This window comes from Cnephaeus nilssonii, assembly GCF_951640355.1.
Source record: "Cnephaeus nilssonii genome assembly, chromosome: 17".
NCBI lineage: Eukaryota > Metazoa > Chordata > Mammalia > Chiroptera > Vespertilionidae > Cnephaeus > Cnephaeus nilssonii.
Window position 1 is genome coordinate 14169246 of NC_137088.1, and position 25626 is coordinate 14194871.

Here is a 25626-nt window from a genome sequence, read left to right on the forward strand (position 1 = left end):
GGTACATGTGCCTGGTGATGCAGATAAGCTGGTTACAAGCCTCAGGTGAGACACTGTGGCTGGGTAGAAAGGAAGAGGGACGAAGCATGACATCTGGCAGAAGTCGAAGACAGTCATCGGCCAGCTGCTCGTGTAGAGAAAGGCAGAAATAGAAGAAAGAGGCACGTGTTCTTTATGCAGCAACCTTGGCTGAGCCACGCCCTGGGAGAAGCAGTCATGGAGATGGAGGCAGCTCCATGGACGGCGGGGAGCGGGGAACTGGCTAAGCAGGCAGCCAGGGGATGCAGAGGGACCTGCTAGGGCCCTGGATCAGGGAGGCCACCCACAGCGTCGGCTGCATCTATTGAACTGCTGCTATGAATACTTTTTTTTTTTTTAAGGGGACCTGAGGCTGTCAGTTGAAGAAGGATGCAAATGGAAAAGTTGGAGAGGATTATGTCTTGTGATATTTTTCTACATAAACTGCAAAATAACCAAGTGAGGCTACAGGGCTTGGCTACTATGAATAGGGACAGGAGACAAGAAGCTGACCTGAGTACTTTTGCTTTATTCAATCTAATAAACATTTTATTTATATAAAAGACGAACGATGCACAGTATGAAAATAAGTGCTTGAGACATTTGATATAAAAAGAGTATATAGCATTCACATTCCTATTTTAATACATGAGTATGGCTGAAGTGTTCCATAAAAGAATAAAACTTTCCCTTTGTGTAGAGTAGTAAAAAAAAAGTCAGTATTTTTAGGAACTACAGATTATTCCTTGGTCGTCTTCTCGAATAAGAAAAACAACAACACATAAACAAATCAAGCCACAGTATCATCTGATTCTACATTCCAGTTTATGCTGACCCAGAAGTGATAAAGCTCTTTGGAATCATTAATAGACCAGTATTCTAGAAATTCGCCACTAGAGGTCAATGAGCAACAGCTATTGGGCGGTGTCAACAAGCCTTAAAGTGCTCGGAATTTCTGGGCACTTCCCATGTATTGTAGCCAACCTGTCCTTACGTTTCAGCCCCTCATACCCCCTCCACCCCCACGGGACAGGGTGCCTAGAAGTTCCACCTACTCCCAAACCCCAAACTTCAGTATGTCTGCTAAAACCCCAATGAGATGAGCTCTTCCAAAATCCACATAGAGCTGATTTACTCACTGTGAAGTCTCTAATATTCCTATATTTGGCAGAAAATAAGTAGCTTCTTAAAAAAAAAATTACTTGCAGCATTGACACTTGTTTGTGGAAGAACAAGTTTCCTATGGAGTATTAAAGCTCATTCTTTGTTCTCAGCCACGCAGATTTCCTAACTTCAAACAGGACTCCTGTGTCCCACCCTCGAATCCTCACTAGGAGATTCTGCAAGGTTGGGAAGGCTGGTGTGAGGGAGAGACTGGTGATCATGATGCAATCTTCTTGGAGGAAAGGACTCCCCTCCATAATACAGAGGGGAAGGAAGCTTACAGGGGCCTTGGTCCGGGGCGGGGCGGGGCGGGGCGGGGGTGGGCAGAAAGCGCCAATGTTTACATCAAGAAGTGAAGCAGCTTTATAAGTGCGTCCACACCTTCATTTTATGAGTGATGTGGGCCAGAGAGAACGGAAAACCATCTGCTATCTAGTCTCACTTGAGGATCTAGATTGTGTGTGTACGTGTAAAATCTCCAAACATGTAAAAACTGGCTCCATTTTGTGAAATGCAGCGCTGGCCAAGCAAAACACATGCTCAGAGTGCCCGAGGGTGCAGCGCCGACTGGGGCGGTATTGCGCAGCTCAAATCCTTTGCACCAGACCAAGATACACTTGGGCACTCGGGAGCCCGGGAGACGCAAGCTACTGGTGTTGCTTAGAAAGCTGGAGACTCACTCCAAGCGTGTTGAAAAGTTAAACACAAGGAACTCTGGGGAGATTTGATCCTTTTTAGGAAAGGGAGAAGTGCTGGGAGCGAACAAGAGTAACATAGGTATGAGGTGGGGAATAAAATATATATATTTATATATCATATTAGTAGAAGGTATAGCGATTTCATGGACAAGGAAATTTGTCCTGATTTTTCTGCAGCCAGTGAAGGCAAAAACGGTGCTCAAGAATATTTAAAACCATTAGAGATGGGGCCACATTTCTGCGCTAGTTGAGGAAGGTGGTGCGAGGCCGGCCAGATGTGGGGCCTGAAGCTCAAGTGAACAGTCCAGGAGAAACAGTGGCACAAGGAGCCCCAGGATCTGGTCCCCAAACAGTGGGACTCTTAAGTAGCTCCATGGACAGATGAGGGCCCGCACACAGGGAATGATTTTGCAGAAGCAAGTACAACGTGGCCATTGCAGCCTGTGGGACACGGAGCCTCTCTCCTAATGCCAGCCCCTCCCGCCCCCCATGTAGTCAGAGAACCACCCAGCCCACATGTGATTGTCAAGTGCTAATGTTGTCATGGATCCCTTCTTCTGTGCTCAGCTCTGGAGCTCTCCAATCAAACCAATTTCCTGGGAAAACCTTATCTTTTTCCTTATCTCTTTTCCAGAGTATGGCTGTATATATAGATATAGACATATATAGATATATATATAAAACATAGCTATTCCATATTTATATACAGGCATTAATAAAGTGCAAATGTTATTAGCTATTATAAAAGTCAATCTCATTTCCTGAGGAACTGCTAACACAGCTTATCCTATGACAACGTCAAAGGCATAGAATGCTTCATGTCACCCACCCCGGCCAGCTGTTTTCTGCTCAGTCCCATCGCTTACAGGGAGGATAGTGAGCCCTGGTTTTCCAGGAAGCATCCATCGGCTTAGGGGCAGCTTCCGCTGCCTCTGTTCTTTGGACTTGGCCCAGCCTGCCCTGGAAGAGCTATTTGGTGGTGCCCAGCGAGCCATCTTCGGGAATCTTCTCCTCGGAGCAGCTCCTCCCCGAGAGTCTGTCCAGGTGCTCCAGCTCGCTGAAGCGCTCGGCCACACACTGGGCCGTGAGCCGGGCTTCTGGGTCGTGGTCCCAGCACTCGGTCAGAGTCTCACACACCATCTGGATGCCCTGCAGAGGAAGAGAAGTCCACAGGCAACATGAGCAGGTGTGTTGCTGGGCTCCACGGAGGGCCAGATGGTCCCTGGTTCCCGCAGTGCAGGCCAGGTGGGAAAGAGCCCATGCATTGAACTGTTTCGACCGAGTGCTCGCGGTGCGAGGCCAGCCAGTGGCATGCAGAGTGAGGGGGCTGTGCATAGCCCTGGACACCTGTTGGACCTGTCCGCTCTGCTGCCTTTTGATCACAAGAAGTCGTGAAATGGAGAGACAGCTCAAGGACCCTCAGTAGGCTTCTGGGGTCCTGAGCATTCCCAGGAAGTGCCCCCATACCATATCACGGGACCAGTCAGAGCTGCCCCACTCCTCCCCAGCGTTAGGCTGGGTCCTGCGAAACAGGTGTCTTTGTGGGTCAGACCTGCCTGATTCCAGGCCTTTTTAGAGGGTCCAACCTGACCCCATTAATGGCCCCCATTCAAAAGGCCCGTCCAGGAAATGCTGCCCAGTACCCTGGGGAGGGTCTTCTTCCAGGGCTTGAATGTTTACTTTGCATTGCAAGTATTTTTGCTATTATTTCAAGTCCTTGTGGGAAATAAAGCAGGCCTGGGGTAAACAGACAGCCTGTAGGCAGAAGGAGTGTGCTCCGGACAATTAGGCTCAACACTCCTATCTGTGGGGACCACTCACCAGGTGGGCCTGATGAATCCCAGCACTGCCCAGCACACTCCCCCTACTTGTAACTTTCCTAACACACCTCAGAGCCCCTCCCTGCCCTGCCGGGGATCACGTTCATGATGTTGAATTAATTGTATAATTCACCTAATTGACGGTATTGATTGATGGCCCTGTTAAGAGTGGAGTGTTATTGTTGGTACACAAGTAACATTTATTTTATTCTGACACTGTAATTACAGGCAGTAAATTAAATTAAATATTAAGCATTAACTTGAAATCAATAGGGCAACAAATCTCATTAAGGGGAAAAATGTATTATGCAAATTCTTTCCAGAATTTTATAATCATGAATCATGGCTTCATTACAAGAACTGCACAGTTTAGTAGGCGCGTTGCAAAGGAATAACACGAGTGCCTTGTGATTTCAGAGTTAACGCCCCACAGTCTCCTACCATCAGAGTCTAAGAGGCCTTGCCCGAAACCCCGGGGCTCAGCCCTGGACTGCCATGGTGGGGTCACTCTCCCCAGCTTTATTAGCTTTTGTCCTGGGAAGTAGCTCTAGGCCAGGCCCCGCCCAGGCCAGGCCTCCCGCTCCATCTGTCTTCCCTCCTGCCAGAATTCTTGTTTCTGTTTCTTACCCGAATTCATTCGCCTGGCCCTTAGGAAAAGCTGTGACAGCGCCAGCTTGCACTGGATGACGATTCATCCAAGGCAAGAGGAGGTTTTCCACTAGAAAGGACAGCTCTGTCCGTGACTCGGGGCACACTGCTCCCCCTTGTGCTTCAGTCACGGCTGTCCTGGGTGTGTGCTCACAGCCTATCACTTTGCTCTTTTTCTCTGACCACTGCCCTCACCCGAATGCGAATGCCCCCCCACAGAGAATTTGGATAAGTCCAGAATGACTGGCCTGCTATAGATGGCCTTACCTACCATTTCTTGAAAAGAAAAAATAAAGCCATTAGGATGTTCCCAACAAACAGACTCTCTGTTCATTTGCATGTCCCTCCTCTTTGCTTTCTTTCATTCTCAGCTCTGTGCTCAGCCTGCATAGGCCTGCACGCGGCCCTGGGCGCACGGCAGTTGCCTCTCAGCTCAGCTGGCCGACACCCTCTGCTGATCTCTTTCTGCTCAGTATTTCCTTCTACAGCTGAAAGTTTCCAGAAAACATGTGGAACCCAGAAGGGAACAAAACATAAACTCCCTAGGTAAAGGTCTAGAGGTGAGTGGCAGAGGCCGCAAACAAAATATTTTAACTGGAACCGAGGGGCCTGGGCAATGGGACAGATGCCCTTCAAATGGTGATCATGAGCCCTCTCTGAACGCTGTATCTACCTGCCAGTTGGGACTTACAATAACAGGGTCACCCCACTTGACTGAAATTTTCTTTCTAAACAAAACCTAATGGGATCACAGAACACAAGGGAACCTGCCCTCCGATGGAAGCCCAATAGCCCAGAATTCTCTCCTACCAGAGGGGCCACTCAGATTCCCTCCTCACAAAAGCCACCTCTTACCTGGTGGTTGAGCCAGGAGGTGGGAATTTCCGGTCGTCCCCGATCTCTCAACACATTGTCCTTCATGCTTTCGACACAGGGATGCTCCCGCACCTTGGAACCAAATGGAGGCTCATACTCTTTCACTTCTGTTAAGAAAGCAGATAAACACAGGGCCATTGAGAAGAGTGTCTGCAGCCGGGGCCAGGAGCATGTTGGGAAGGCTGGCTGGACTGCTGCGGCACCGAGTGTCAAGATATATCTGCGACGACTCTGAGTGCCATTTTTAATCTTGGGTTAAAACTAGAAGGAAGGAGTGTTTGTAGAAGGAGCTTGAGGAGTATTCCACAAATGACGACCGAGTGCTTGCTCTGTGCTAGGTATTGATTGGGATAACAGGTGGGGCCAGAGTGGAGCACAAGACCAGCAAGGTCAGCAAGCTTCCATTTGAACACAGGCCTTCTCAACGGGGTGATGTTGCCCCAACGGAGCAAAACTGGTTCTTTCTTGGGAGGTGGGAACAGTCTTACACACTAGAGTGGTTTGTAGCCCAACAATGGTCCAGAGTACAAAACCAGATTTCATAGGTGGTGTTGAGTTCATGGCAATGTTCAGCCTAGGAAGGGATGAAATTCTGATACATGCTACAGTACGGATGAACCTTGAAAACATTATGCTCAATGAAAGAAGCCAGACAAAAAAGATAAATATTGTATGATTCTCCTTACGTGAGGTACTTCGAATAGACTAATTCTTAGAGATAGAATGAAGAACAGTGGTTGCCAGGGTGAAGAGATGGAGCGTTAGTACTTAGCAGATTACAGAGATTCAGTTGGGGAAGATAAAAAAAAAAGTCTGGAAATGGATAATGGTGATGGTTGCACAACATTGTGAATGTTCTTAATGCTAGTGAATTAATTATACACTTAAAAATGGTTAAAATGGTATGTTATGTATACTTTCATGGGAATTCATGATTTAGAAAAAAAATGTCTACAAAGTCTCCTTAGGATAGCAATGATGAGAAAAAGTTTGCAAAATGCTGTTTAGTAAATTGATAGAGGGGAGAGATTAATAATAACATCAATAAGCAAAAACTTAAAAAGTAATTTTCCTTCAGTGAGACAAGTTGTAAAGACAATAGAACATGATGTAACCCCTCACTAGGGCTTCAGGTTTCAACTAAGATCAATTGCTTTATAGACACTTTCTTGAATATACCCCAAGCCATTCTTGATCAGATGTCCTGGGCAGAGCCCTACTTTATCATGTGTTCTATTTTAATATAATCACCTGCTTATTTGTCTTACCCAACTAGACTGTGAGCATTCGAGGGCCGATTCAGAGTTCCTTTCTCATTCTTGTATTTCCAGCACCCATGAGAGGGCCTCCCATACAAAAGGCTCCCAACAAGGGCTTTGGTGTGTGAATGAATGAATGAAAGAGTGAGTGAACGAATGGCCTGTGGATCCTGTCCAGAGTAGCAATGTATAAACCCCGGTTGAATCTTACTTAAAACAGCACACTAATTCCAGTGGGTGGGCTAATAATACATGTCAGGGAGGCACGGGAAAATTTAAAAGATACAAACAACTCCAGAACTAAAACATGTCAGAGCTAAAAGGGGACAGGAGGCTGGATGCAACATTCTTCTCCCAAGGAAAGAGGACCTTTGACCTATAGCTTCCAAACAATCCTGTTTAATGAGTAAAACTTTCTCTCGTTGGCCCTCCCAGGCTAAGACGTGAAGAAGCTTTCAAGGCAAAACGACATTTTGTGAAAATAGATGGCTTGCTCTTGTTGGTTTATTTGGTATTTTTCCCTCTTTCCCAGAACCCTGCTCGCATACTTATCTTCTTCAGCCTCACCCAATCAGGAGAGCTAGCAAGATGTTGTCTTTCTATATCATTTGAAATAGAGAAATTTGGAAGGAAGGCCTCCCTTCACACAAAGACAAGCACAAACCACCCTGCTGTGTGTACACTTTTGCCTTTAGGGGTTCACAGCATTTAACCCATACTGCTCTTGGGGTGAGACCTGAGTTTTGATTTGCCTGCTGTTCATTTATTTCTTCCATTCTCTTCACTTCTACCAAACTGTCAAGTCCCTAGGAAGAGGATGAGTTTTGTGTCTTTGCAACTCCCCAACCATTGAGAAACTGCTGGCGCCGGATTACATATCTTTTATCCCTGTTTATTTTTCATGTTGTTTCTTTATTTTTATTTTAGAAAATGCAGATAATTAAATGTACAAAATCACTAAATAGATAGATATAGACAAAAGCAAGTATCTCTCAACTCCTTGACCCTAGTTTCACAAAAGTGGCTTAGGCTAAAAGGTGGGATTAAAAGTGATTTAAAATTTCCCCTTGTTGTTTGACCCTTACCCATATATTTCTTTATTTAAAAAACAAACAAACAAACAAACAAAAAGCAAATGTTTTGCCCCCGGTTCATTGGGGAGTGAGACTTCCGGGAAACGCTACAGAAATGAATTACAAGGAAAATGAATTCCACTTGGGTGTCATGGCAACACCAGATTGCTACTAAAGCTACTAACCACCTGCTCTCGCTTCCATCCTCCTCCACGTCGCAAATCTGAAACAACCAGTTGGAGGACCACAGATCACAGGTCCATGGCATTGCTCTACGTGTTTTGCAAGGAATACGCGCTGCATCTCGACAGAGGAAACGAATACAAGTTATTACAGATACTCTAAGGGTTTCAAATGGGTCAGACAGAGAATGCTAAAGGAGTCTTCAGAGATGTGACCCAGCACCTCCTTTTCACGGTTGAGAAAACGAAGGCCGAAGGGTGCACTGGATTCCGGGAAGAGCGCTCAGAATTACCGACTGCATCACTGTCACTCTGATGGGACAGCTTTGCCTTTTTAGGAAGCTTTCTCCTCGCTACCCAGCCTTTCAGAGACCTCTTTCTCCCCCACCCAGAACAAGCACAGCTGGGAACATGCCTGTCACCAACGTGACAAATGTGTCCCCGGCTGCCTGGGCTAGGCCCTTCCCACCAGAGGACCCGAAAGGGGAACCTTCTGGGACCTGTTGGATGTTATAGTTTGTCATTCCTAATCAAGCGCTGCAGAGACACCACTGATGGCCAAGCGCACCCCTCTCCCTACTGCTCTTCTGTACCGACAATGCACCATTCTGGGGTTAGGGGAGCTGGAGGACCGGGGGCGGGGGGAGGGGGGTGGGGGGAGGGGCGGGGTGGAGATGGGGAAAAGGAGACTGCTGCGGTTTACACTGCAGGTACCAGACCAGGTCAGGGTATGGCTGGCAAGAGAGTTATGGCAGTATTTCCTAGAGTTCCTCTGTGTGCCTTTGATCAAACAATGCCCAGGCCTCCCTTCTGTGATGAACTGCAGAGGCAGCAAGTTAAGGGGTGAGTGGGATTAGTTCAAAGAGTGCCATCCTGGCTGACCTAGAACGAGAACCACCCTTTAAAAAAATCTGGAAATGCCTCTAAGAAAAAAAGCAAAGAGTCGAGAGAGTAAGACTGAGTTTAGCCCTTAAAAAAAAATAGTGTTAACAATATGCGTCACAGCTTGGGGTATTGTCACTTTTGTTTGCCCTGGCTCCATCGTGAACTAGATAGGAGGACTTGGATAAGAGACGTGTGCACGTGATGCCTCGGTTCCCATATCCACAAAATGAGGGAAGTCAGCGCCCTCCATCATTACTCTGTACCGTAGCCCCTCTTATCTGAGGAGGCTATGCTCTAGGACTCAAGCAAATGCCTGAAATCGTACAGCGTGCCACTCTCCAACGTGTGTGTGTGTGTGTGTGTGTATGTGTGTGTGAGAGAGAGATTCGTTTTTATTAAGTCAAGCACTTTCACCTTTTTCACTTAAAGGAAGCAATTTCCGGCTTCTCTTTGGCACATCCAAATTGCCAGCAACACTACTCTTGTGCTTCGGGGCCATTACTAAGTGAAACAAGGTAGACCTGGACACAAGCAATAAGATGCCAAGGCAGTGGATCTGATGATCCAGCGGCTATGATGGGCCTGGCAGTTGGGAGAACGTAAACAGCGTGGATATGCTAGACCAGTGATGGCGAACCTCTGACACGCGTGTCAGTGCCATTTCTGATGACACGCGGCCGCTCAGGCAGCCGCATGCCGAGGATGAAACATTTATGTTATTTTAACTATAAATACCGCGAAATAATGTTTTTTCCTCAAAGGGACACACTACCCGAGTTATGCTCAGTTTTTTGGCGAAGTTTGAAACACCAAGCTCAAAAGGTTGCCCATCGCCGAAACCGGTTTGGCTCAGTGGATAGAGCGTCGGCCTGCGGACTGAAAGGTCCCAGGTTCGATTCCGGTCAAGGGCATGTACCTTGGTTGTGGGCACATCCCCAGTAGGGGGTGTGCAGGAGGCAGCTGATCGATGTTTCTAACTCTCTATCCCTCTCTCTTCCTCTCTGTAAAAAATCAATAAAATATATATTTAAAAAAAAAAAAAAAAAGGTTGCCCATCACTGTGCTAGACAAAGCGATGATTCCCCTCCCTAGCAGGCCTCAGCACGATTTCACCACGTTACTCGGTACTTTGTGCAATTTAAAACTTATGAATTGTTTCTGGAATTGTCCATCTAATAGCTTTGAATGACTGCAGTAGCTGAAACTGCGGATAAGGGGGACCACTGTTAACTGCTATAGGACCGACCACTGGCCACACCCCCCTCTACACTTACCCTTTCCATGCACGCGGGCCGAGCTGGCAGTTCACCCTCCCACCTGGCCCCGGGAGCAGCCCTTGACCAAAGACGGACGGGCGCTGTGAGGTAAACACCCAGCTTCCTCCTGAATCGGTGGTGCGAGGCCGGGGTGCACGTCTGACCTGGCACCCCGGGCCCCCAGCGAGGTTAAGCTCCAGTTGTCCACAGTGGAGACCCGCTTGCCGACACACCACTCTCTGGCTTCCTTCCCTTTCATGACTCACTTCCCCGCTCCCTCGCTGGCATTTCCTGAGATCTATTCCCAAAGAACTACACGCACCCACATTCTTGTTCCAGGCTCTGCGACACCCAACCCAAGGCAGATGCCTAAACAGTACAACTACGGGCTCAAACCAAGCCCCCGTCTCACCCACGGGCTGCTTCCCACCCCAGGCGTATGAGGCTCCACACCTCAGGATCTAGAGGGCCTCACACACCTTTCCCGAGAAACATCTTCACTTCACTGCGTGAGAACATGCTCTTCTTTCCCTTCCCCTGCCTTCCCCCGCAGTCTTGTCCCTGACAGAAGCTCCCCACCCTTACCCTCACCCCCAGGCCCTCGCAGCTTCCTTTACTTTCTCTGCTGTTTGGTGTCCATGCGAGTGTTGCTGGGTGAGTGGGAGGCCCTGGAGAGAAACCACACTTGCCTCCCTCCTCCCAGCTGGGCAGCACTCCAGGGCCGGTCTCTGCACAGCAAAGCCACTCCTCTGCAAGCCAGCATCTGGCCCCCAGCTGCAGCGCGGACTGCAGCTCCACCTTCACGGTGCAGAGAAGTTGTTGACAGTTTTCCCCGAACCAGGGCCCCAGAGTTTTTCTATCTGCCTTCCAATAAGACTCCCCTGAAATCCAGCAAAACCAAGTGCTTCCATCCCAGTCTTTTTGGTCTTTGGTCCTTCTCTCCCACCCCTCTTATTTTTTCCCCCCTTTTCTTTCTTTTTGATGCATTTGCACTCTTTGTCAGTCTCACAAGACTGCAGCAAGCTGACAGTACGCGCAGGAGCCATTCTGGGGGTTTTGTTTTTCCTCTTTGTTCAATACCCGCTCAGCCAGCTGCTATGTGTCAGCTTCTATTCGAAGGCCTAAATGGCTAGCGACTTGGAAGTCGGTGGGCTGGTGGGCCTGTTTTGGCTGGGGATGCCATGAACATTGTGCCTGCTGTGCTCGCCAACGGGCGCCCGGAGAGGCACCCCGCCTTCATCTGCCTCCCACACACCCCACAAACACTTGCATGAAGACTAAACAAACTGAAAGCCACGGGACAGAGATTTCTTTGTAAAAGGGCCGGTCACTGGGCTTGTCGTTGCTGAATGGAGATTTCAGCACTTTTCTCCTTCTTAAAAAGTAACACACCAGTCTCCTCATCCTTTCTAGCTCTCTCTTCAAACAACTACAAAGCCCTGTTTTCTTGTGTTTTTCCTCTTGTATTCTTTCAGATCAAAGTATCTGAAATAACACCCTTGGTCTTTGGCTATTCCCTAACTCTGCTTTATTTTTCTTTCTATAATCACCCCTGATGTTATAGTATACTAGAGGCCCGGTGCACGAATTTGTGCACGGGTGGGGCCCGGCCGGCCCACGATCGGGATGGGCCATCCAGGGGTAGGGGCCGAGGGTGGTTGGCGGGCTGGCCCTGCCCCATGGTGAACTCCCGGTTGAGGGGACAATTTGCATATTAGCTTTTTATTATATAGGATATCTACTTGTTCATTACTTGTCTTTCTAAAATATTAGCTCTTCATTAGATTTTCTGTCCCTTGAGGGCAGAGGCTGGTTTTCCTCACTGCTATATCCTTAGCATTTTGGTTAATGCCTGCCACATATTAGGTGCTCAATGAGTATTTGTTGAGTGGAATGAATGACACGTCGAACAAATGTACGAATAAGGAAGTTATCTCAAACGCGAAGACACCAGGCCTGCAACATGCTACAGAATTTACTAGCCTTGGGATCCTGTGAACAGAAATTCACCTGGGGAGAGAGGAAGGTCAATCGCTACAATCTTTCAGAAGTGAGGCCATCATTGAACATCCCTCAATGTGTGGCTGCCTTGTCAGGGACTGCCAGAAAGGCCTGCGTCAAAGGCCGGGATGCACAAAGTAGTGCTGACTCCCCGTCCCTAAGAAAACAATGGTAACTGTCCCTGCCATTTATTAAACATGTCCTCTATGGGTCAGGCCAGCATATACTAGGAAGGTTAGGGCCTGTGGGCTAGAGTCAGATGACAGGGCTTTGATTCCTGGCTCCACAGCTTTCCTTCTGAAGCCTCTGTTTTCTCATCTGTAAAATGGGGCTTATCATAGTACCTACTTCAGCCCAGCCCGTGTGGCTCAGTGGTTGAGCGTCAACCCATGAACCAGGAGGTCACGGTTCGATTCCCAGCCAGGGTACATGCCCGGGTTGCGGGCTCAATCCCCGGTAGGGAGTGTGCAGGAAGCAGCCAATCAATGATGCGCTCTCATCATTGATGTTTCTTTCTCTCCCTTTCCCTTCCTCTATCTGAATTCAAAAACAAAACATACTTTTTTTTTTAAAAAAAAACAGTACATACTTCAAAGAGTCCTTGCTGGATGAAATGAGCTGATCCATGAAGCTGGTATTCATGTCATGGTAGCTAGTATTCCTTTGTGTTTTGTTACATGGCCAAACCTACCTCCACCAGAAAGCCTTTCCCCTTTGGCCACTCTCCTCAGTTATGGCATCCCATCTCTTGGCTCCCAGGTGGAAATCTGTGCTAATGGGGTTGCACCAATTGGCTTCAGAATGGTGCTATTATCGCCTGTTTGCATTTTCTCACCCGATGAGAGCGAGGGTTCCCTAGTGTAGTGCTCTCTGAGCTGCTCTGCACAGAGGAGAGGCTGGCTGAAAAGATGCAACTCAAGAGGACACGCCTGGGTCTTTCCTTTCCTTCCAGAGCTGACCTTTCCCTCACTGCCTCACCCCGCGGCCACACTCCCTTTAGCCGGCGTGGGCCTTCAGTTCCCTGTGCCCCCGCCTTACCTCCCTGCAGCACTAACCACAGCTGAACCACACTTGCCTGTTTACAAGTCGATTTCGGGGTCCTAGTCCCAGTAAACAGCGTGAGACAAAGGCTGGAGGTGAGACCTAAAAGGCGTCCATAAAGGTGACTGCAGAACAGAACGAAGAGAGTGTCGAGCGGAGAGGAGGCCAGAGAGGCCAGCCAGGGCCGGGGTGCACCCACGTGAAGAATTTGGGCGCAACCCTGAGAACAGAATGGACTGGCTCCAAGGCAGGAAAACTGGGAGCTCACATTCTCCTGCAGGACTGTCCCCAGCCACTTCACAGCCTACCTCACTCAGGCAGATGTTCTCTCGCTCAGAATGAACTAGATGGGAATATCACTTGCCCTATTTGGTGGGGAAAAAAATCGCTTTATATCTCCTCAAACTAAGGTGAGCATAGTCTGCATTTCCTTTTTGAAATGAGGCTGGCAATGAAAATAAATAGTGTTGTGTTTCAAGTCACAGAAAAAAAGTTAAGCTTAAGGAAAGCCATTTATACCCTGCCCTCTCTCTTAGAACCTTATCAATTGAAGCCGGACATCAAGTGGAGGGAATTATCACTTTTCTTTGGAAGGGAAGAATTGTGTCTGCATGGGCAATTTTTTTTAAGAAGGAGAACAACAACAACAAAAAAAGTTGGATTCATCAGTAAATTACACGCTTCTTGAGAGCAAGCCCCATCTGTACATGTGTGTTTCTACAGCAGCCGGGAGGGGACACATTGCTCTTCAGGTTTTACGTACCTTCCAAGAGACTCTTGAAATGTAAAAACCAAATCTGAAATTAAGACGAGGCAAAAAAAAATGAAATAAAAATCTGGCTTTAAGGTTTTTAAGGCAACCCAAAAAAAATGCTCTTAGAAAAAAGTGTTTTTTTTTTTTTAAAAAAAAGGACTTAATAAATGCGTTCACACATTTAACCGAGTGAAAGGCTTTCTGTTGGACCCAAATGACGATAGATAAACAACTTTGTTTTTTTTCTGCCTGAGCAGAGATGGAAGAAACAGGACTGTGGGCTGACGATCAAACAGAATGAGAGCCTCTTTCCGGATCCCCCAAAGCCGGCCATCTGCTCTTACCTTAGAGGTTATGAAAGGCTCTCTGGGACCAGCTGAACAAATGGGATCCTGTTCCTTCTTTGGGAAAACTTGTTTATACTGTATCTGTTTTTAGGCCTCATAAAAGTTGGTGAGCTGCGTTCTTCCCCATTAGCCTGAATTCTTCCACACTCAGCAAACAGCAACAGGAAAGGGCTTCAGTCATTGATAACAACGAAGGCAGGAAGCTCACACGAGGCCCTAATGAGCTGGCTGCCCTGACAGAGCAAACGACACAAAGACACCCTCTCCAGCTCGTGGTTACAGGATACCGGGTTTGAAAGGACAGGAAAGATGCCGAAATTTAGGGAAATTTATTCTGACGGTGACAACAGCATCATCTCTTCCACAACTCATACAGGTCCTAAAGGATTCATTTTGGAACTGTCAAAGCTTTCAAACAGAAAACGATCCTCAGCGGCTGAAACCTGGTTACACAAATATCACTGTGTAAGGAAAAACCAAGTAACTTTTGAAAGTGCTGTGTGGGGAGGAATCACAGGCAGGAAACCAGAAAATGACAGTGGCAGCCGGAGAGCAAGGGCCATCCCTGGGCAGGGCCCCAGGGGAGCAGGGGAGGGTACAGCAAGGTGCTCAGGGGCAGGGGGTGACCTGGGCCCATCCTGGGAAATTGGCTGAGCGTGTTCTAAACAGGATGAAGAATCAGAGCCAGCACACGTGTCACCCAAATCCACCTCGGGCGAAATGTTGGGTAGACTGGCCCAGTGAGCAAAGCTGTGGCCATCGAAGCAACAAAATAAATAATGATAACATCACAGACCCGTAGACTAAAATAAATATCCACAACTCCATACTGATACAAATTCATAATTAAATAAGTAACAGGAGGTGATGAAAGGAAGTATAGCTATTCCTTACAGTAGAATATCTATAATAAACACAGGAGGAATAAGAAACAGAATTGCTGTTAGAAAAACATTACAGTAATAATTATTGCAGGCAAGAACAACTCATGGATCCTAAAATTAGCAGGTAGAATGATAAGAAACAGGTCTAGTATCCTTACTGTGTACGTGTTTAGTGTCTTTAGAAACGGGTCAAAGTACCTTCCCACAAACTACATACATATTCATTACAAATGAAAAAAAAGGGAGTTACTTTACAGGGAAGAAAGCTGGTAGATGCCACCTGCACCAAGTGATCAAGGTGAACTGGTCCCGATATGAGACACAGAGAAGGACACAATGTCATTTCTGGGGTATTCTTGCCCAAAATATATAGCCTCAGTCTAATGTCTAATGAGAAAACATGAAAGAGACCCAACGTGAGAGACTGTCTATAAAATAATGGTTGTGAATTCTTTGTAAGTGCCAAGGTCATGAAAGACAAAGATAGACTGAGAGCTGTCACAAGCTGAAGGACGCTAAGAGGGCGTGGACGGCCAATGTAGTGGGGGAACCTGGGTGAGATTCTGTTCCAGAAAAGGACATGACTAGGGACTCGGAAATTTGAATAGGTTCTATAGATTAATTAAGAGTATTGTCCCAATGTTAACCTCCTGTCTTTGCTATTTCTGAAACTATTCTGTAAAAGTCTAAAATTATTGCAAAACAAAGAGCTAAAAATAAAATTGGAGTTAGGTTGGCTAGACTTAGCAGTCAGCCAGGACCATGTTTAGATCCATAAATTTCTAAGTTGGGACCTCAGACCCTGATGGAAACTACTGAGAAGAGAGTCAGGCAAGGATCAAGTACTGTAGACCTCAGCCATTTTCGTGTCCAGAAAGCTCAGGGGACAAGGGACCGGTACTCTCTAAAACAGTGACATCACGCCTGCACCCCTGAAGAATGCTGCATTCCTCATAACCTCTCTTCGCACAGTTTTTCAAAACCTAAACAGATACATCAAACCATTCTGCTAGTTTTCCCAACAAAGGAAAGTCCTGTCCATAAAAGTAAATTCTGAGTCAAATCCATCTCCCGGACCTTATAATTCTGAGTAACATTAAAATACCAAAAAAAAAAAAAAAAAAAAATCAGATATTTTTCTGAATAGTATCCATTTGATAAGTAGAAGTAATTCTTATATTATTAGTGTTCATCACTTTCTAGGTATTCGAATACCTGTGGGAAGCTACATCAAGAGGAAGAATTATACTTTACGAAAGAAGATAAAAGCTTTATGCTCCAATCACGGGCTTTCAGCTTAAAGACCTAGGTTTTTTAGCAATATTCCAAACCCTACAGGGATGGCTATGTACTTACTACCACATCTCAACTAGGCTCTCATTGTGGGGCTGACTCTTTGGCAACCCTGGAATCATGTTGGAAGCAAATAACATGACATGAGTGTGAAGGCGCATGCACCAGGATTGGGGGTGCATACATACCTCCCACCGCATTGCAGCGAGACGTCATCTCCCAGAGCACCAGAGCCATGGAGTAGACGTCCGTCTGCTTGAAGGACTCGACATTCTCCAAGTTCATCCTGGACTCTAAGACTTCCGGGGCCATGTATCTTGCAGTTCCCACCTAAAGCAAAAACAGACATGGAGGCCCATTATTTCATTCCAACTGCATTTTCATTTTCCAAATATAGCTGATGTTTGTCCCCGACATTGGGTAGATACTCTTAGAAAGTACAATGCTTTTTAAAATAAGGAGACCTGCATGGAAAGGTAGAGCTTATATCATTATTTTTAAAAATAGGGTGTTCTCTTCCTGGACACCCTTTAAGGAGTATAAGCAAAACATGCCAAAAGAAGGAAATGCCAAACCCCAGAACTGCCTTGTCCAGCCCCATGATACATGTCACCGTATTATACAATAACATCCTTGCAGATAACCTGGGAGGCAACATCTGTGGTACTTCAGATGTTTATTTTTGCTTTTGCAAGTCAAATATTTCTTCATTCCTGAAATTCCACGATTTATGGTGGAAATGATCATAAATGCCATTGGTCTGGGTCACTTAAGGGCTGTCTGAATCTTCTTTGTAGTGCCGAGGATGTAGTATAATTTCATAAAATCTCTACCAAATGAAATTGTATGAAGCTATTTCCCCAGTAAAAGACCAAATCTGGATCTTTGTGTCATTTCATTTGGACGATGACTGATAATATGAAAACATTGAGACACAGAGGAACACCAAAATATTTCTAGGGAAGGAATCACTTAAATGCTTGCTGATGCAGCATCTATAAAGCTAAATAATAATGAAGTCCTCCCTTCTCAAGAATCTAAGGAAAGTCAAGTGAGCTGGTGTTATTAACCCAAAGAATGTTTCTTTATTGGCATGCATTAGAAGACATTTTTCTTTTTAATAGGTCATTGCATGAGTCATTCTCCTGGCACATTGATCTGTTCGTGTTTCCACATGTTTACCTCAAGACTGCCTGAGCAGTCATGGACCCAGGGGGCTGACTGGGCAGTGACTAAAGGCTTCAGAAGCACGTTCCTCCTCCCGGGTAGAGAAAACATTGGTGCCCTGGAGACTCCACTCTGGTCCACAGTTAAGCTTCCAGTGTGGGAAAACAAGGGGCCACGTCATTCATAAAGGATGCTGGTAATTTCTAGTCACTTCCCAATAACTCCTTAGCTAAATGGTTTCTATTTTACTCTGTGAGATGCTTTAAAAGTGGAATTGTTCATTCACTCAGCCCATCACTCACACAACAAATGCTCCTTGGTCACTTTCCCTGTTCAAGGCATTGTGCTAGATGTGACCAAATGGGCATGGATTTTTGACTCCATGGAGAGTGCCTGCTAGAACAATGTAAAACAAAACAAAACAAAACAAAAAAACCCAATACAACTACTAACAGTACAGAGTATAGCCATCAGAGAGGGAAAAAATAGAGATAAAGTGCTAACAGTGTTTGAAGCACAGAAAAATAATTGGCAAGTGGAAGAGAAATGAGGCTCGACTCAAGAAGAAAAATGTCTATCCTGAATTGGGGAGGATTTAAAGAAATAGGAGGAGAAATGCTGCTCATCAGCACCCTGCCAGGGGAGAGTGGGATATAGACAAGTATAAGAGGGTAGGGCTATTTAGGGATGAAGAGGTAGGTGGGGCCAGGGACAAGGTAAGGGGAATCCAGGTCTGACTCACCTGCCCACTGTTGGCCAAGTCATCCACAGACAGAGTGGGGTCCAGACGCAGGGAAAGCCCAAAGTCACACAGGCAGCAGGTCAGGTCGTTCTTCACCAGGATATTGGAGCTCTTGAGGTCCCTGTGCACGATGGGCATCTTGGGCCTCCCGCACAGGGTGTGGTCGCTGTGCAGGTGAGCGATGCCCCTGGCCAGGGAGCTGCCCAGCTTGCACAGGTCCTCCCAGCTGATGACGTGTCTCGTGAGATACTCCTGCAGGTTGCCCTTGGCATGGAAAGCAGTGATCAGCCAGTACTGCTTCCCCAACTCGGTCTTCCGCTCCTCGGCCGTCAGGAACTGGAGGATGTTCTCATGCTTCAGGTTGATGTCCGAGAAGATGTCCTTCTCCATCTTCCAGGAGGCGTACTCCTCATAAGGGAAGATCTTGACTGCCACGGTCTCGAACTGCTCGGAAGTGTTCTGCTTCAGCTTGGCCTTGTAGACCTCGGCAAAGCGACCTTTCCCCACCAGGGTGTCCAGCTCAATGGGCAGCAGCTCCGTGTTGTGGTTGATGTTGTTGGCGCACGTGGAGCTGATGTCGGAGCGGTCGTCTTCCATAATGATGGCCAGGCGCTCGCTGAGGTCCATGAGCTTCCGTGGCTTGCTGGTCTCCCAGGACGGGGTCAGCTTCTGCTTCCGGTGGACACGGTAGCAGTAGAAGATGATGATGACGGCGATGGCAATGACCAGTGGTGGCAGAAGGCTGACGCCGGTCACTTGGAATATGACTAACATTAAGTCAGGGTTGCTGGTGGAATATTCTGATGTGGGAAACAAAACAAAAGAGAAAAGGAATTGGGTTAAGTAGGTACATCCTTGCAGATAACCTGGGAGGCAACATCTGTGATACTTCAGGTGTTTATTTTTGCTTTTGCAAATCAAATATTTCTTCATTCCTGAAATTCCAAGATTTATGGTGGGAATACTCATAAATGCCATGAATTTGGTCACTTAAGGGCTGTCTTAACCTTCTTTGTGATAAAGTGGGTGTACACCTCACGTGTCCAGATGTTTCAACATCAGTATAGTTTTTATAAATAATGCATTATGAACTTTTACTCCATGGAGGGATGCGAGTGTGCACCTGTCTCATCTTCCCTGTCTCTGGTCATTCATTCAATGTTTCTTCCTCTTCCCTCAAACTTTAGCTTAAATGCCACAGCTAAAATAAATCTAGGAAAACTTGGAAAATATTGGCATTTTCCTTTATATAATCTCACAGCACCCTACATTGTTCCTATGTAACAATGTACCAATTTCAATGAAATAACTATGACTCTACTTAGTGGTTTTATATTTGTCTTTTTCTACTTCCCACCCCAGAAGACTGAGAACTCTGTGCTGGCAGGGACCATGTCTGTCTTCTTCACGACCCGTAAACAACACCCACCACCCGTCAGGGCCTCAGTAAGTGTTGAATAAGTGGAAGAAGTGTTTACTGAGTGTTAACTATACTCAAGGCATTGCAGGAGGCTTTGGGAACATAGAAAGAATGACAACTCCTGCTTCCAAAAGCTTGCATTTATATGGGATCTGGTTTAAACCAAGAGATCGCCATAGTGAGCCCAGAGTCTTTGCTCCAACGTGTCCTGTTCTGATCAACATCAGCTCTGAGCCTAGCGGTGGTGGAGAGAGAAATCTGTGGGAGGGGTCTCTTTGGAAGTCAGTTCCCTTATATTCACCCCATATTCCCCTTTTCGGTGTGCATGTGATTGGTAGTTTCACAGAACAGAAATACTTAATGGCAGCAAAGGTGAGAGGAGTTAAAGAAGGAAATGTAGCCTGTTTGCTGACTAGGTCACTGAAGCAGGCCCTGTGGTTTGACACCAGCTATTTCACTACAATGTCTGGTATTTCAAATGCTGATTCGTGTGCTGGCCACGGTAGAGGCTGATTAGACAGTTCTCCTCTTGAGGAGAAGGCCATGGATGGAATCATTCAGGGGGCAGGAGGCAGTGAATGGAAGTTCAGTGAGAGCTTTGTTAGGCAAGAATCCCAGAATTCTATTGCTTTATACATCTTCCCTCAAAGGTATCCTTTCATTAGCAGGCTTCATGCTCAGGTGCTACATTCATTCATTAAACACAGAGCTCCTGAGTTCCTGCTATGGGTCTGGCACTGCCCTTAAAGAGGTTATAATCCAGTAGAGGAGTTAGGGCACGTATTCAAATGCCTAGTGATATATGGCCGTCCAGAGTGGGAGCTACATGTGTGCTGCAGTCTATGTGTTGGTGGAAAAGCTTAGAGAAACAGAGAAGACACAGTGGCAAGGACTGCCTTGGAGTTTAGGCAAAAAAGTTAAAGATGTGTAAAAGGAATGTTATGTTAAGAATTAAGAATATATTATCTACTTGAGGAAGAGGAATCCCCCCACATTGATTATTCTGCATAAGGGAAATAAAAAGGAAAGTAATGAGTAGGTGATATGGAACCAGGCATATCAGAGAAGGGATCTATAATTATTCAATTGGCAGTTTTCACTGACTATAGGTGTTTGGGCATGGGGGGGGGGGGGAATGATGAGAATACAGTACAGGTGGAATGGAGATAACCATAATCTCCTTAAGGGAACCCATTACCTCTTTGTATTTGATATAGTCACTTAATGAAGCACAATGAGTAAGGAAGCTAGGGCCACGTCAAATTGGAGTTTTTAGGTTTAATATGATTCACAACCTATTCTTATGGTAACTTCTAAGTGGAAAAATCAACTTCCACTAACTATATATTCTAAATGAGAACCTTAAGTCTTAAGCCTGATGCCACTAAAAACTGGAAAAGTAACCCCAAAACATATTTTCAGCAACCAAGAGAAAAATAATCAATATTTTGAGGAAAGATACATTAATGCATTAAAACAAATAGGAAAAGGGATGCAATTTGACTCTTAAAAACCTGAATTCTTGCCTGGCTGGTATGGCTCAGTAGGTTGAGTGTTGATCTATGAACCAAGAGATCACAGTTCAATTCCCAGTCAGGGCACATGCCCAGTTTGCAGGCTTGATCCCCAGTAGGGGGTGTGCAAGAGGCAGCCAATCAAAGATTCTCTCTCATCATGGATGTTTCTATATCTCCCTCTCTCTTTCCTCTTTCTGAAATCAATGGAAACATATTTTAAAAGAAAAAAAACAACCTGAATTTTTACTCACACTTGGAGGCTTAAATGGGACAAAGGACAGGTAGGACTAGGAGTGGACATGGCAATGGGATGAAGCAATAACAGAAAGGAATTGTGGAGACATATGGACTGTCCCTGGGATCTGGCAAAGTATGAGCCTAGAGAGCAAAATTAAGGGGACAGATGAGAAAATATTCAGGTGCAACAGCTGAAAACCACATTCCTTCACTGTAACTCCACCTCTATTATCTGAAGTATCGGATGAATGTGTTTGTGTCAAATACCCACTTGTCTGCAAATACAGAGATGTTTTATCATCATAAATTGGTTTGATGCTCTGATTGTTGGTCTCTCCCATGAGAAAGCATGTTCTGCTTGGGGAAAAGCCAGGTGTGTTTTGATCCTCATCATACACCCAGAGCTGGCCTCAGGATGGGGCACTTTCTGGTACTCAGCCACTATTTGCTGTAGAAGCTGAATGAATGATGACTTAGGGCGACAATATCCCTCACGTGTTTTATGTTCTGCAGCAGGAATTGGCAAATTACAGCCCAAGGTCCATGGCCTATTTTTGTACAGCCTATGAGCAACAAACGTGTGTTTTTTCACCTTTAAAGGGTCATTAAAAAAAATTCACTGATAGGGAAATGAAAATCAAAACTACAATGAAAAGTCATCTCATACCTGTTAGAATGGCTATTCTCAAAAAGAAGAGTTAAGTGCTGGAGCTGATACAGAGAAGCCCTCAGGCATTGTTGGTGGGAATGGAAATTGGTGCAACAGCTATAGCCAACAGTATGGAGGTTCCTCAAAAAATTAAGAGTACAGCTACCATCTGACCCAGCAATTCATCTTCTGGATGCTTATCCTAAGATATGAAAACACTAATTTGAAAGATACATGTACCCCAATGTTCATTATAGCATTATTGACAATAGCCAAGATACTGAAACAACCTAAGTGTCCATCAATGCATGACTGGATAAAGAAAAAGTGGTATATACATACAATGGAATACTACTCAGTCAAAAACAGATGAATTATTGCCACTTGTGATAACACAGAAGGATACTGAGGGTACTGTGCTAAGTGAAATAAGTCAGATGGACAAGGACAAAAACCATATTTCACTAATCGTGGAATATAAAACAAAAAAGTAACAAACAAAAACAAACACAGAAAAGCAAATATAGACACAGATCACAGAATAGTGGTTAACAGAGGAAAAAGGGGATGAGAGGAAGGCAAATGGGTAAAAAGGGGTCAAATATATGGTGACCCATGGAAATGAGACTTTTGGTGGTGAGCACACAGTATAGTAAACAGATATTGAATTATAATATTGGACACCTGAAATTTATACAGTTAATAACGAATGTTATCCCAATAAAAAATAAATTAAAAAAAAGAAGAAGAAACTAAGAAGTTCATGCAAGAGAGTTCATATCTGGCTCAGACAGCCTAAAATATTCACTACTTTCCCCTTTACAAAAAATGTTTGCTGCCTACTCTTCTGTAGATGTTATTTTAACAACCTATAACACACGGGCAGAATTTGGAGAGATTGTATTTTGATCCATTGTGAATATTCTTTCACATATGAGAAATCAATGCAACTAGAAATTTTTAAATATTAATTGCATAATTACTTAGTCATGTCTCCAATTCATTAAACAGTGCAAAATGTCCAAATGAGCTGTTTATCTATCACTCCTAAGTGAATTTTATAATTCCTGGCCATACAGCAAAAGGGTCTTCCTCACTAAATTCTATTCTTCTTCAGGCTCAGAGACACACAAACACAGAAATCCCTAAAATGTATCTGGTCATTCATTGAAGACGTCTCCAGAAATACCCCCACCTTCAATGTCAGAAACCAAAGTTTTACTTTCCCCTCAAATTTCCTGTGTTATCTTTTTGAAAATCTACTGTAAATATCTTGTGGGGAGGGAATTATTGAATAACATCTGTCAATTTTGAAACTTCAAAGAGGCGGTGAAAAACCCTCACAATAGCAAAGGGGCTGAAAGGAAGCTTTGGGATGTGGCTTTATCTAAACAGGAGCCACCCACACCCTCTCGCAGTATTAACCCTTAGGCTGCTACGAAAAATAACAAAACCAACAGCTGTGGGTGTAGGTACCAGCTAGCATCTTCTATACTCAGAGACCAGCAGAAAGTATTTCTTCTCGCCAGCCGCCAATTACACAGAAACTCATACCTTGAATTCTTAGTATGAACCTGGCTGTGTCCTAAGAATTTTATATAATATTTATATTTCATCAGAAAAAATAAAACCCCTATGAGGCAGAAACTGCTATTGTTATAAACCCCATTTTATAGATGGGGAACGTAAAAGGGCCAGATGGTTTAAATAATTTCCCAAGACCATAAACTTGGGCAATAGCAAAACTGACATTTGAAAAGCGCCTGTCAGATTGGTGAGACCCCTGCTCTTAACTCTACGCTGTAATGCTCAGACTTCCCATTGGTGAGAACCAATTTACAATGACTTCCATATAACCTCCCAAGTTGATAAAAGTTGGGGCTGGACTAAGCAAGCGGATAGCCATCGGTTAAGTGATATCGGCAATTCTTGGATGATGTGTCTTAAGGGGCATATTCTGAGTGTGCCGATTATTTCTCTCATTCTTAACTAAGAACCACAGTTGAGTGGTGTCCCTGAACATATGTATCTTTTCTCTACATGGGAAGAAAAAACCTTACATGAGGAAGAACCCTAAAAACCTTTTTCTCTCAGAGCCTATTCCTAGTTAGAACATAGTGGGGTTCAAGATGTAAGTGTTGAACTGTTGCAAACTTCCATGAATTGTTTCTTGGATGCATAGGTAGCTAGTGCTCAAGACCTGACATTCACTCGACACTCCCTTGTTATGTAACATTGAGCTCGTTCTGGAGGGCATAACAATAAGGAGCATTTCTCCAAGGCTATAAAAAATGAGTCCCCACACTATAACAGCAGGGGCTCTTAGCCTAAGGCCCAAGGAGAGAATTCAGTGCCTCTGTGAGTTTAAAATGGGCAAAATTTGCTCTAACCCTTAGCTAAAATATAGCATTAGCATTGGTAACTTTGTCACCAATATTAACATTTATTGCAGATGTCTTGGCATATCATTTATACTTATCACTTAGACATTTCCATTTTTAAAAAATTATTTTTATTGATTTTAGAGAGGAAGGGAGAGGGATAGAGACAGAAACATCAATGATGAGAGAGAATCATTGACTAGCTGCTTCCTGCACGCCCCCTACTTGGAATCGAGCTTGCAACCCAGGCATGTGCCCCTTGGCCGGAATCGAACCCGGGACCCCTCAGTCCACAGGCCAATGCTCTATCCACTGAGCCAAACTGGCTAGGGCCATTTCCATTTTTTAGACCTGATCTAGATCTTGTTATTTAAAACATTACCATAGAAACAGATGCTACTATAGCATGAGTTTATTTTTTTTAAATACTTGATAACTGCAGTCCAACGTCATGGATTTTCTTTGGTGTCCTGTGTTTTTTGTATTATATGCATTTAAAAAAACACCACTCTGAGAAAGGGTCCGCAGGCTTCTCCTGACTTCCAAGAAGTCCAAGGTGCACACGCGCACAAGCAAGAGCCCTCGGCGGAGTAAAGGCACCTGACGCTCATCTCTTCGCCAGGATTTCCTAGGGCGGAGTCTGAGATTCTTCCCGTTTCTGGGGGAAGCTGGTAAGGGAGGGAACAAAGCCTCCTGACATGATGTTGTGTTCCCCACGGGCAACTGTGGATTCTTCCTCAGCTTCTGTCACATGGACCGGGAGCTCTGCAGTGGAAAAATGATGGGACCCCCCCCCCTCCTTTGAACTCTTAATAATAAAGGTAACTGCCATCATGTGCTTCGTTGAGCTAGGTTCTGAGCAATTCACTTTATAAGCATCATCTCACTTTAGAGATGGAGAAGAAAGAAAAAGAGAGAGGGGGAAAGAGATACAAGAGAAAGGAAGAAAAAAAACAAACGGGGAAATTGAAATTTATGAAGGTTCGCACAAGGCAAGCAGGGGTTCCCATTTCCTCAGGTCTGAGTGGTTCCTTCACCCCATGCCACCAAGCTGTGTTCCTAGCAATAAACCCAGAGATCCATTTAATCATTCTGAAAACTTCCTACGAAATGTGTCCCACATAGAGAGGCCAGATTTTGTTGCAAAGAAGGAGCCATTTGCAAATGTCAGACTTGATAAATAAATCTTTTTTTAAAGACAATCAAAGATAAATGTTAGTATACCATAAAAAAAATACAAACTGGCAGAAAACCTCAAGAGGAAATTCCATGGTACACATTCCTCTGGAGTGATTTAAAAGTAAACAAGTTGCT

At 45.1% G+C, this 25626-nt stretch overlaps 1 protein-coding gene across 2 annotated transcripts in view; it reads right to left on the reverse strand.

Moving 5' to 3' along the window:
- Positions 1-527: 527 nt before the first annotated feature.
- TGFBR2 (transforming growth factor beta receptor 2) overlaps positions 528-25626 on the reverse strand; it is a 78327-nt gene continuing 53228 nt past the window's right edge. For both annotated transcript variants that reach the window (XM_079795161.1, XM_079795162.1), the window contains exons 4-7: positions 18109-18908; positions 16388-16529; positions 5204-5331; positions 528-3029 (exon numbers count right to left, since the gene is read on the reverse strand). In XM_079795161.1, the coding sequence (XP_079651287.1) occupies positions 2850-3029; positions 5204-5331; positions 16388-16529; positions 18109-18908 (1250 nt within the window). In that variant the 3' untranslated portion in view covers positions 528-2849. The remainder of the gene's footprint in view (positions 3030-5203; positions 5332-16387; positions 16530-18108; positions 18909-25626) is intronic.